The sequence below is a fragment of the Oreochromis aureus genome, linkage group 2 (assembly GCF_013358895.1).
Source record: "Oreochromis aureus strain Israel breed Guangdong linkage group 2, ZZ_aureus, whole genome shotgun sequence".
NCBI classification, from domain to species: Eukaryota; Metazoa; Chordata; class Actinopteri; order Cichliformes; family Cichlidae; genus Oreochromis; species Oreochromis aureus.
In genome coordinates, this window is record NC_052943.1 from 29,509,141 (window position 1) to 29,521,689 (window position 12,549).

A 12,549-nucleotide genomic window follows, 5' to 3' on the forward strand; every position below is an offset into this window, starting at 1 on the left:
ATCCAGCCACGGGCCCATCCATCTGGCCCATCAAGACTCACTCTCAGTAGTACCTCACTCTTGGTAGTAGGCTTTCGAGCCTATACAGCTTGGAGTAAGACAACATACATGAAGAGGATGATGTGGACAAAATACTCATTTGCCTAATAATTCTGCACTCCCTGTATGTAAGGTACATCCAGTTCATAAAGTAAACCTACAACTAAGAGGTAACAGAATATGTTGACCCCCTGCTTGTGTTGAAAATGTCAAACTCATTTTTTCACATTGACTTGGTCAATTCAGCTTATCTCTCTGAGATAAAGTGCAGCACATAAAGGCCAGACAAACACTTCCACATGTGGAGGTTACAAAGTGAAATAGCTAGGGTACACGTGAGATCTGTTTAAAAATCATTTAGCTGATCGTGTTCAGTATGAAACATTACGTTCTGATGATTACACATGACATCGATGTCAGTTTTACTCCCGATCACCGGGATCACTATGCTAACAGTGTGCTACTGTGTAATGACACAATATTACTGGGCACGTCACCTCAATACTGACTGTCTCTTTCACAGGAAATTCAGACTTGCCCTCAAAACAAACCTTGGAGTTACACACAGAGTTCTTTGGTAAATATGCAGCAAAGAAAAATTCAACTTCAGTAAAATTCTGACATCAAAATCATCGTTTGTCTCCCGATGGCTTCATCACGCTAACAATTATATGTCATTCATCTATTATACTACACATGACAAGAAGATACTTTTTGATTTGACCAATCATTGCAATGCAGCTGAAATTGATCCAATTTAGAGAACTATAAAAATAGCTCCACACAAGCACTCTGCAGCACCAATACTAAAATCTTTCATCTCCAATTAACTCGAGCAGCATTGCGTAACATCGCTGGCCACCGGTGTGATAAAACTGTCCGCGTGACTGTGAGCTAAAGGTTTGATCAGATGACTCACACTGTCACCGGTCCCTCGTCTCAGAGACGCTGGGCTCTGCTTGCTTTGTGCTCATTTTCCAAGTAACTCAGTGTGACTCCTTTAATCACTAAAATGTGTCTTAAAGACCCCTGAAGAACCGCAGAGAGAGTTCATAGGTCAGGAACATGGTGGAGCTCATTGGGAAGCCTCGGATGGCGTTCACTGAGGCTCCCCTGAAGAACACCTGAACATTAAAAAAAAAGAGAAAGTTGGAATTAAATATGTTAAACTGTCTACACACATCTGTTATCATTTCAGATCTTTGCTGCAGCGCTGACGGGAAACATGAGTGAAGGTGAACGCAGCCCACAGAGCGCAGTGTTACGTTGATTTTGCTTTGGGGATGCTGGCCTGTAGTAACTCGACTCATTGTTCACATCAACAGTCCAGTTTACTTTCTCAGAACACGGACGACCTCCTGATTTCTGGACACTGCGATAGCTTGTCTACACTTTTCAGCCTTTGACATCATAAACAGGACGGACACACAGATGCAACATTTGCTCCTCTCAGGCCAGGACGCCAGCCGTGTGGGAAATGCTGTCCTGACATAACCCCACATAAGGCTTTCTGCAGCATGTAGCCCATTTCATTTTATAAGAGGATATTTTTTATGACGAGGAGTTTCACTTTTTCATCCTGTGCTGGTCTTAGCAAAATTATTAGACCACCAACCAAAGTAAGGTTTGTTGCCACAGCTGTCCTAAACTAACAGTACTGATAATTACTGCAATTATCAGCAGTATGAACAGCCTCTTTCATGGAAATGATATTTTTAATCTTAAAATATAATTCTTGTTGTTGTCCATGTTAGGGTCTAGAAATCTCTGGAGGTGCAGGATGAGTGGAAACACCAAAGGGCAACTTTCAGCAGCATCTCTGACATCCCTTTTGGTGTTGGCGGTGACAAAGGCAGGTATAACAGGCCCTTTAAGCCTCGCTGGGTAATTATGTTTAATGTGTTACTGAAGAGGTTTCATGCCGAGTATCTGGAGAGTATTTTTTTCCTGTAATTTAATTTTTATTTTCAGCAGAAACATCTGAGGAACCAAAAAGTGAACTTCAAACTTTACACATGTGAGAGCATTCAGTCTGCTTATTGGACAGTTGTCTGTAGCAGCTGTATGGCCCATTGATGTCCAGGGAGTGTCATGACTTACCCATGTGGAGGCGTGTCACCGAGGCTCAGTTTGGTAAGATGTTTGTAAACTTTTTTTTTTTTTTGTTAAATAGATATTCATACGATTTCAGGGAAAACATATTGACCCAAGCACACACAACATTCATCCAAGAAGCCCTGAGATCGGTACTACAGTGCCTCTGATGGACAAACTTTGTGCGTCTTGGTTAAATTCTTCAGGCAGAAGCTCCAGTGTTCAAGCTGCGGTAACTTGTGGGCTCTGCTGGATCCTCAGATACAAAGCTCACATGGACACATCTAAGTGTCCGAACACAGGAGGTAGCTGAGTTTGCATGGTGTTTTTACGGTTTGTGTGGAGACAGATCGAGGTGCTTAAAAACAATGTTCTTATAATTTTGGCTGGTTGAAGCCATTACTCACCTGTACTCCCTCTGTCTTGTAGCTGTGGATGATGCAGTGTAAAATTCCCTTGTACTTCCTCTGCAGCTGAGCATCAGCCTGCATTCGACTCTTTACCACGTCAGCCGGTGTGGCCGTGACCCAGGAAATGGACCCTGAGGAAGAGGAGAGAGCTCTGAACTTCCTGCTGATGTCATGGTGCAGGGACTCTAAACCAGGTGGAAGTCACATATGGAACCAAACAAGGACTAGAACAAACACATAATAAAATCTCACAGACTGTGAAAGTCTCCTTTGATACTGAGATTTTGTTATTTTTTTGTGTAGGACTAAAGATCATAGTTCAGCTTCTGGAACCTTTTAGGGTGTTTGCCGTAAATAAGGATCTTTAAATGAGGTTTACAGGGCTCAGCACAAACTTCACATTCTGCATTCAGGTGCTCCTTATAAAGTCTGTAATAGATTCACACAGACAGCGAGCAGTGAAGAGGAAATGACTTGACATCAGCTGATTCATGTGTTTTTAAGGGTCATTTAGAATTTAAGAGGTAAAGAACATAATTAAAACATTTACTGTAACTCATTGTTGAAGGTTTGGAGGAAAAATCATCAGGATATTGTCCGAGCTTTAGTTCAACTACGACAGATTCAGGCCTAATGGGAGGCTAAACATGGCGGCATTTCAGATTTATGTCGTCCAGCTGACTGAAGCTCTCGCGCTACATTTTTCACTCAGTCAGATGTTCACAGCTGGCCGGTCTGCATGTGGAGCCTGATTTAACCCTGAAACTCCAGCCTATGGTCTTCACTCTTGACCCACAGCGCACACAGAGCTCGCTCTCCTCCGACTCCATGCATCCGTTTGCACCAGCCAGAACTTGATTGGTCTCAGATGTGTTTGCTCATACTGATTTCTTGCTATTGCAGTTATGTGGAAACTACAAGTGAACAAAGATAAGGTCACATGTAGAGTCTTCACCAGGTTAATAAAAACAAAAAAATGAAGACAGAAAAAAACCAAAAAAAACAGCCCACAGACGTCATTCAGAGGCCGGTCAGACAAACAGAAACCACCCACAGCTCCGTCTGACCTGCTTGGATCAATACTGGTGTTTATGTACAGAGCAGAAGGTCTGGGACACAGCAGGACGATGATGTGTGCCAGCAGAGGAAAGTAAGGGAAAAATAAAGGTACTGAAAAAACAAAGTTACCTTTACATCTGGATTTTATCCCCAAACCCTCTGAACCGAATAATAACAGTGACCTATTTACAGCCAAACTGTCGAAAGCAACGATTCTCCACATTTTTGAGGCCATTCCAGTTCGTACCTCATTAAAAGTATGAACATTACGGCTTAAACCAGGTTTAAAAAGGACTTCATCACATTTTAGCCTCAGTGTCGTGAATTGTTACAAAATAAGACACAACACAACAGCTGCGACGCTTCATCAATAAATTAATCAGAGGAGCGAAGGCAAAAATAATGTGCAACTTTAGTTTTTTTGGACATTGAATAGATGCTACAGTGACTTACTTATGTAAAAGTATTGATCAATAAGTATCAATAATAGCACTGATCTGACACCAAACTCAAACAAAAGATCTCAGACTTTATAAGTGTTTTCTGTCATTTTATACAAGAAAAAAAAAAACAGTGTCAGCTGTTGTTCTACAGTACAGTTTCATCTGAGTCTCAGTTCATAAGCCTGAAAAAAAAAACAAACAAAAAAAACAAAAAAAAAAAAAAAAAAAAAAAAACTGTCAAGAATCGGCTTCTACAATGCTGATAGGATTAAAAAAAAAAAAAAAAAGTAACATACTCAAAGATTTATCAGTTAATGGGATTACTGGTTTGCTCTAGTCCCATCTGACAGAGCCAGAGTGATTTCTGGCCATCGTTCAGAAGTTCTTGATTTCTTGCCAAATTCCTTGTAATTGGGAGTTACTGCTGCCTCTGGTTGTGCAACAGTCTGGTTTAATGCCGACTAGCATCAGCGGAAGCGTTTAGTTATATCTTATTAATAATTAACTTTTATTATTGCTGTGAGGTTCTGCCAGTGTAACTGTAACTGATAAAAGTAGAGAACTATAAAGAAGTTTTAGCAAAAAAGAAGAAAAAAGAAAACCTTACGATCTATATGCTTTTATTCTCACATGCCCCTCGGCTGACATCGTCCCGCTCTGGTTCATTACTCACAGAAGGACAGCTCTGCTGAACAAGGTTATGTTTAAGACAGACACTTCAGGGTACGTGAAGGTCCTAAAACATTTTCAAAAGTGTCGGACTCTGAAATAAAACCTTAAATAAATGACAAAGGTTTTAATAGCAGGTTTAATTGTGCTCTGACTGTGCACCTAAGGCTCGTCTTATTCTTCTAAAGCTGCAGCGCTGCCACATCACATCCAGTCCAGTCAGGCTCACATTGAAACTGCCACTTCAATCAGAAACATGCACTTTATTACCCTCCATGTTAGCACTGATTCAACACGCTGCTCTTCGGGACAGCGTTGCCACGCCCCTCGTTAAAGGGTCAGAACTGCTGCATTGACATCACAGGTTAATGTTAAGGCACACAGTAGCTAACAAAGTCGTCAGCTTCCTCCCAAAGGCCCAGAATCAGCACTTTGAGTACGGGCAGCTGTCTGTTCACTCCTTTTCTCCTTTGTTGTGTAATTTGGTGCACAGTGAGCCATCATCCAGCTCAGCGGGCGCAGCTGTGAGTGGATGAGGAAAGAACTTCCACAAATGTTTTCCTGTACATCTGACTCACAGGTCTGTGGCAACAAGCATAAATTAAACTGATGTCCAAAGTCACCAATAACTCAAACAACGCTAATGACACTGAAAATATCTGAGGAAACTTTATTTTGGTGACATTTACCTGCCAGTCCTCCTGCCAGCCAGATGGAACACGGATGTGGGCTCGAAGTGTTGTCCGGACTCAGCAGGTCGCAGAAGATGGCGTAAGGGATGAAGTAGAGCGTGTATCCAGGTACGTCCCTCAGGATCATGGCTCCGGCTCCTCTGTACAGGCCCTGGAGGCCCTCGGTCTGCAGGATGCTGCTGATGCAGTGGATGGGCCCTCGGTACAGCTGCTGCTGGCTGGGAATGCTGACGGAGCGCAGACGGATGTTGGTGCCATTCGACACGTTGCCCGCAAGGTGGAGGTTTTCTGTTTAAAAAACAAAAATATATGAGAGTGAGGTCAGTGAGCAGGTTAGTTAGGAATCCGCTTGATCCAGTTTATTCTCGTCTCCGTGTCCTCGACTTTGGGAACTTTAAGCAAAGGTGTTTCAACTTCAGGGGATTTTCAGTCTCAGCAGAACGTTTTTCAAACTTTTTTGTTTCTTTCTCACAGTCCAAAAACTTTGGTGTCTGAAACACAGGAAGGTGCTTGAGTCTTTCCAAGTCACGTGGAAAAGAACCAACCGGCAAACACAGCACTGTTAATACACAGCAGTCCTTTTACATTAGAGTGAAATGACTTTCTGTTTTAGTGACGGTGATCATACCAAGTATTGGGCTCAGTAAGTCGGTCATGCTAATCGCAGTACGTAATGCTGAGTTGATAGTGAAACGGTTTCCTGACCTTGGCTGAACTTGCTGACACTTTGCTCCATCATAAAAGAGTCTGCTCTATTCAAAGCCAAGTCCAAAGTATCACTGAGGAAGATAATGAAAGAAATGTGATTAATCCCAGTGACCGGTGGAAGATGTATGAGCCTGCCAAACACCGTAAACATGTAGAAAGCTATAAATGTCTCACTGGAATCACTTTGTGCTCGGCTTTATTACTTTATTGTTTAACAGAAAGACGCGGGCCAGACACCACAAGACCAAGAAACAATATAACGACAGACTTTATATTCATGCAAGAATGGGTTCCTGACTGTGGAGAAAATCGACATTTAGGCTTTAAACCCATCATTCAAAGGTCCTAAAAATGCTACAAACACAGAAAAATGAGATTTTTGTTAGAAAAGAAAATCTCTGTACACAATATGACAGCACACTTAAAGACCAGGACCCTCTACCAGCACTGCATTAGTGCGTATAAGGGATGAAGGGCTAATAACTAGAACTGAAGGGAAACTGTGTTCTTCTAATGGCTCAGCTTCTCAGATGAGTCTTAGATGAACAGTTACCTCTCTGGCAGCTGTTTACGGCCACTTTCATATTAAGTGTTCTTTTTTAATATTAACCATATGCTGCCAAACATCCTGATACACAAAATAACATTACAGCATGTATAAGTGTATCAGTGAATATCAGCATGCAGTTATGGAAAAGATGACATGAGCAGAAATGTTTTCTGCAGCATGTTTTGATGTCTGTGTCATCAGGACATGTTCATATTGAGTTCATATTGAGGCTACGTTACCGTGACACTCAGTCTAGATAAGACTTGCTCCAATGTCTGGCCCATATTTTCCTGATTTAGATGATAAATACACAGAGAGGTAAGGTATTTAAAAAAAAAAAAAAGTAATCCTGCTGGCAACAGTGCTGCAACCAGTTGGCGAAGTGTGACTATCAAAGACAGCAGCTCTGCGAGAAAGAGAGAACTTTGTATCCCCAAAAGTTCACGATGTGATAAGAAGGAAACATTGCAGAACAGAAGCTGGAGCTGTGTCAGCATTTCATGTATTAATGTCATCTGATGAACGCCACATGGCAGTTTGTGGCCGGCAGGCAGTTAACGAGCAGAAAGGGCACAGCTTAACTCTCTTTGACACGATCCTTAGTCTTGTTCTTTTTGAAATTTTAGAAAAGAATGAGGATTAAAAACAAAGCCATTATTTGAGCTTCCCCCGACAGAGGTGCATTCTGGGACAAAGTTGTTACTATGCTGACAAGACCGCTGTTTATCTGGACGTGTGCTGTCTATGTGCCAAAATACCCGAGAAGTTGAAAACAGCAAAACTTTTTTTTTCAAGGCTAAAGAAAAAAAACAAAAAGTCCCGACCTGAAAAAAGCGAACCCCACATTACCTGCTAGAAACATCTGCGTCTGCATTTGCAGTCTGATCTTAACCAAATCCACCGGAGCTCCCAGGCTCACGGACATCAGTCCGGTCAGCATGCTGGCCACGGTCAGGTCCAACATGCTGCAGGGATGCCGCCCGTCACCATAGCGATAATTGCTTATGAGTCTTTGAGTGTTACTGAAGAAGCCAAACACGGCCGAGTTGTAGACCGTGATGCTGGCCAGGGGAAAAGACATGCCCTTAAAGAATCCTGCGACCTGAAAAAGAGTCGAGAGGGAAGGAAGAAGGTCAGCACAACATGTGAAAAAACATACATACGCACGGGTAAAAGCAGGAAAAGTGTGGAGGGAACAGTAAAGAACTGTAAGTGAGGCGTTTACACTGATGACATGAAACTGTTCCAGCAATGCACAGAATGAAATACGGGGTGCAGCTGCTGCAAAATAGTATGGAAAGCTTTCCTCGGGCCAACCTGAGGAGGCGGTTACAGTCTGGGGAGACGTATGCTGGAAATAAAACACAGCTGAATAAATCATGTGACCTCTGAGCGCAGCAGGCCTGTGATTTGTAGCGGACACACCGAAAACATCTTATCATATGACACCCCAAAGAGATAAAACCGATAGATGCAGCTTAAATTCAACCTTTTGCACATATTTAGCCTCACCTAAATGTATTATTTTTCTGTAAAATAAGCTGCTATCATCACTCAGCTGGTTTAAGCTTTTCAGGGTGGTGGTAATCAAAAGGTGCAGCTTAAAGCAGGGAAACTGGGTCACAGGAGAAATAAAGCGACTGGGAGCTATGGGAACAACTTAAAGCGACAGAATGACTGTGGATGTTTGCATATTGTGCAGTGGTGGCTCTGAGCTGAATGTGGTTTTAGGTCCAATCTATGATGAAATGATTAACTCGTTCTTAGATATGAGTGCTGTAGTTCTGATCAGGCTCTGAAAGGCCACATTTTGTGTCCAGATCCTATAAACCTGTCCTAACCCTGGCTCTGAGGGACTCTTACTGGAGTGGTATGGAAAAAAACACTGTGACAGTTATTCATGTTCACAATATATCCAAGTTTCTGACTGCTGCTCACTATTTGTACTGCCACAGCTTCAGCCAAGTGAAACACACAACAGAGCCAACAAAGCATTTGATTAAATATACTGTGGGTGATTATGATGGAAAAAAAGCAGGGAAACCTAACTGTTTCAGTATGGTGGCTTTGTATCTGCAAACCTGCAAACAGCATACAATAGCCAGACGTGGTTACTAGCAGTGATCATGTAAAATTAGAGATGCAGAAGCAGTTGCATGTAGCCCTCCTATCCTGAATACAGTCCAAACCTGGACACCAGCAGCCATGTAAACACCCTGAACCATCGTTACTTATCTTATCTGAGCCTTTATTAGACCATAAACACATGAAAAGCATATTTTCAAAACACGTCAGATACCTTGTTACTGTTTATACTGTTTGGAGCAATGCAAAAAATGGAGGAAAGAGAAGAAGTTTGAATGTTTACCGTTTCCTTCCTGTAGATGGTGAGGATGCAGTGCAGAGTGTTTTTGTAGCCCTTCCCTGCCTGGAGCCGAGTCTGAAACAGTGCCACGGACTTTATTTAAACAAGCAATTTCCATATGAGGAATAAATAAAATTGATTTCGGTTTTTTTTCACCTGATTGTGAAACATAGACTTTCAGTTTTGTTATTTTGGAGTTTGTTGGACAAAAATATTCAGGCTTTTCACCTCGGAGTCACTGCACACATCTCTGACTGAAGACAGTTCACAACACTCACACTGGTTTTAAGCACATTCAGATCATTTCTGATAAATGCTTCCTTCCTTAGCTGCTACACATACTAAATTCTTTTTGGCAAAAGAAATATGTGACATCAAAACATCGATTCAATTATGATTATAGGGAAGAAATGCTGAATTGACTCTGTGTGTCATACAAACACAGATCCTGATTTGTAGGATGGATAAGGACGTAAATTAAAAAAAAATTGCCCAAAAGAATGTGCAACAGAGTGTATATGACTTGATGAGCTGCAGGCTTGTCCGTTTTTATAACAGCTACAACGCAACAGTACGCAAACTGCAGTGATAAAAGTGGAGGAATGCAGCAGTAAAATGATTCCAGAGGTCTGACATACCTTTACTGTATCCAGCGGATGGCCAACGACCACACTGGAAGCTCCTACAGCCAAAACAGAAAGAAAAGAGGAATGAAGCACAAAATGCCAGAGAGAGAAAAACAGACGACTTTCCACAAAAATCTCAAGAGTTTTACTCATAACCAACATGCTGAAAGGCAACACGTCTCAGCCAAAAACTAAAGCGTCTTAAACTGTTTTTACTGCAGTGTGGGGACTAAATAATTACCCACCGCTTGAAGGTGTTGCACACTGAGCAACACTTAGATCACATGGTGATGGCACAGGTGGGCCTATAGAAGCAAACCTTTCTGCAAACAGTCACAGTCTTTCTGGATTTTTAAAGGTCTGTAAATAACTGCTGTCTAATCTATGAATGCAGACAGACTGACAGCATGCTGCCACCAATCTGAAAGAGTCTTTATCATCGAGCACAACTTCAGGGGACTCGACTCAACTGGCTGCCAGCTGCTTGTATTCTAGTTATACAACTGGAAGGTTGGTCGGCATATCGCAAACGTTAAAAATCACAGTGATTTCATATTGAATCTTGGGGTGCTTTGTTAGCAGTGTAACCCTAAAATTTATATTTTTTGAAAAAATTATAAAAACTTCAGTTCACCTTTGCTGTGAAGGCAGTGAAACACAAAGTGAAGCTGCAAATGAGGCTGCACACATTTCTTAACATTTTATAACATTCAGGGAAATCTGTGAGATATTCTTTAAGGTCTATTTCTAGCTTTCTATTCTTCTTCTTTTTAAAAATTTTTTAATTTAATTGCATTTTGCAAAGCAGACAAAAAACATAAATTCTTGGTGATGACAGAAAAATATGATGCACCCCTGGACTCTGTAGCTTAAAATCAGATTAGAAGTCCTGCACTTGAACCAAACTTGTGGGGTCTTTCTGAGTTCATCATTGGCCTCCAAAAAGCCTTCACTGATACGATCACTGCTATCGCTTCAGCTGAACATTTGGAGAAAAAAAGCAGGTCAACATGGACTTTTAGCATCAGCTCCTTGTATAATCTTCTTTGTGACTGCAAAAGCTCCACGGCTGTGACTCTGACATCATAATAATGCGATGTCCAACTGGCAGAATAGTTTCACATTGTAAAATAAAGAATATCAACAATGTGAGGGTTATCTGTGTTTTGTAGCACAGCTGGACTTTAAAATATTACTATATGACAGCTTAAACAGATAATGTGTTTTTGCAGGGCTTTATGTGCTTTTTTGTTTTTATATGCCAGGTTTTAATTTGTTTTACATCTTTTTATAATTTCAGTTTCATATAATAATTAAAATAAAATCTGTGCCGTGCAGTTGCCCACCCCCCAGAAATGTTTGAACTCTTCACTTGTTGATACTTTAATCATCTGAGCTTTAAATGTTTGAGTTTTATAAAAGTGTTATTAGTCGTACATATTTTGCATGGTTCATATTTTCATTTGAAAAGGGTTCACAATCAATAAACAGACGTCATGCTGTCAGAATAAAGAGACCTACTTCTGTTTTTTATGCAACTAAAATGAAGCCGCCACAGCGCCCCTAGCGGCTAGCCCTGACACAGCTCGCATTAAGCTTGGAAAAAGCGACTTTTTGTCCTTAGAATAAAAACGTCGGCAGACTAAACCCTGACTGACCGAGGGGAGAGAGCATTAAGCGAGCAGCTTTCCGAGTAAACGGAGGCGGTGAGCCTGCTCTTCACTGTGGGAACATGAGGGGTTCGGGTGGGGGTGGGAGTCTGTGCAGAGCCTCCATTGTTTATGTGGATGAGGATGCACCCGGAGCTCATGACGTTTTTTTTTTCCCCTGAAAAACGTGTTTTTACTGTACAACAACGGAGGATTGTGCGTGTCTGTGGAGCGCTGTGTGGAGCTCACTGGACCCAAACAAACGCGCTGTTGAGCCTCCCTCCACCTCCCACCCATACCCTCTTCACCCCACACACCCCACAAAGATCCACTGAAAACACGCATTGACGGAGTGTCTGACTGAGGAACTCACCTGCGATCCATCCTGCGATGAAATCGTCCACGCGGAAACTTTTGGAGGTCTGCATCTTCTACTCGGAGCTGCTCTGCGCGCCCCACGCCAGTAAACCCACAGTCTGCGAGCTCTCTACGGGACAGAACACTTACTGCTGCCGGCTCCTGCTGATCATGTATCGGCCCAGACTTTTTTCACAAGAAGGGAAAAAACCGGCTTATAGAAGGTAACTCCGGGAGTTGTCACTAGCAACCAATCGGAGCAAAGCCTGAATCTGCGAGGCCGTTCTGCTGGCCAATCAGGAGTGAGCTCTCCAAAGCTATGCGGCCTATAGAGAGGCAGGGATGGAAATGAGCCATGAGGAGGAAAGCTGAGCAGAAAAACAGAGAACGCTGCACTTTGACCTTTCTCACACTTCTAACGCTTCACTTCAGCCTGTCCAATCAGATTAAAGCTCTTAAAGAGCGGTCATCTTTATAGACCGACAAGAAAAAGTAACTTCCTGTATGTGCTGTAAAATGATTATCATCGATTAAAAAAAAAAGAATTAAAAAAAAAACGTGGCTGAATTAAAGCAGCGTGTGCTTATATTGATCTTTTTATACACTTCATATATGCGAATGGTAGAGTGTGATCAGTGACACAGCTGTGAAACAGAGCTGCACTCAAACAGGCTAACCTGAATAAAAAATTGTCTGCTGATGGGAAAAGTTAAAAAAAAATAATAATAAAGAGAACATCTCAGAAGGTGTTTGATGAAGATCTGATTTCTTTAAAAACGAGCAGGGTTACAACAGGCGTGGGGAATTCCAGCCCCCAAGGGCCGGTGTCCTGCAGGTTTTAGATTGCACCCTGGTTCAACACACCTGAATCAAATGATTAGTTCATTA

At 41.9% G+C, this 12,549-nt stretch overlaps 1 protein-coding gene across 1 annotated transcript; it reads right to left on the minus strand.

Moving 5' to 3' along the window:
* Window positions 1-44: 44 nt before the first annotated feature.
* slc25a48 (solute carrier family 25 member 48) lies at window positions 45-12,154 on the minus strand. Its single transcript, XM_031751759.2, has 7 exons — window positions 11,678-12,154; window positions 9,668-9,711; window positions 9,033-9,104; window positions 7,514-7,766; window positions 5,404-5,694; window positions 2,541-2,674; window positions 45-1,163 (listed from the first exon to the last, which is right to left on the minus strand). Exons 1-7 carry the CDS (start codon window positions 11,730-11,732, stop codon window positions 1,059-1,061), a joined length of 954 nt encoding a protein of 317 aa, XP_031607619.1. The 5' UTR covers window positions 11,733-12,154; the 3' UTR covers window positions 45-1,058.
* Between the last annotated feature and the right edge of the window lie 395 nt (window positions 12,155-12,549).

What these genes read in the sequence shown, in the direction of transcription:
- slc25a48 (XM_031751759.2), bottom strand. Translation starts at nt 11,732, where the DNA reads ATGCAGACCTCCAAAAGTTTCCGCGTGGACGATTTCATCGCAGGATGG. An exon ending in CCATCTACAGGAAGGAAACG is followed by an intron (nt 7,767 to 9,032) that starts GTAAACATTCAA and finishes ACTCTTTTTCAG; the next exon opens with GTCGCAGGATTCTTTAAGGG. An exon ending in ACAAGACAGAGGGAGTACAG is followed by an intron (nt 1,164 to 2,540) that starts GTGAGTAATGGC and finishes TTTAATGTTCAG; the next exon opens with GTGTTCTTCAGGGGAGCCTC.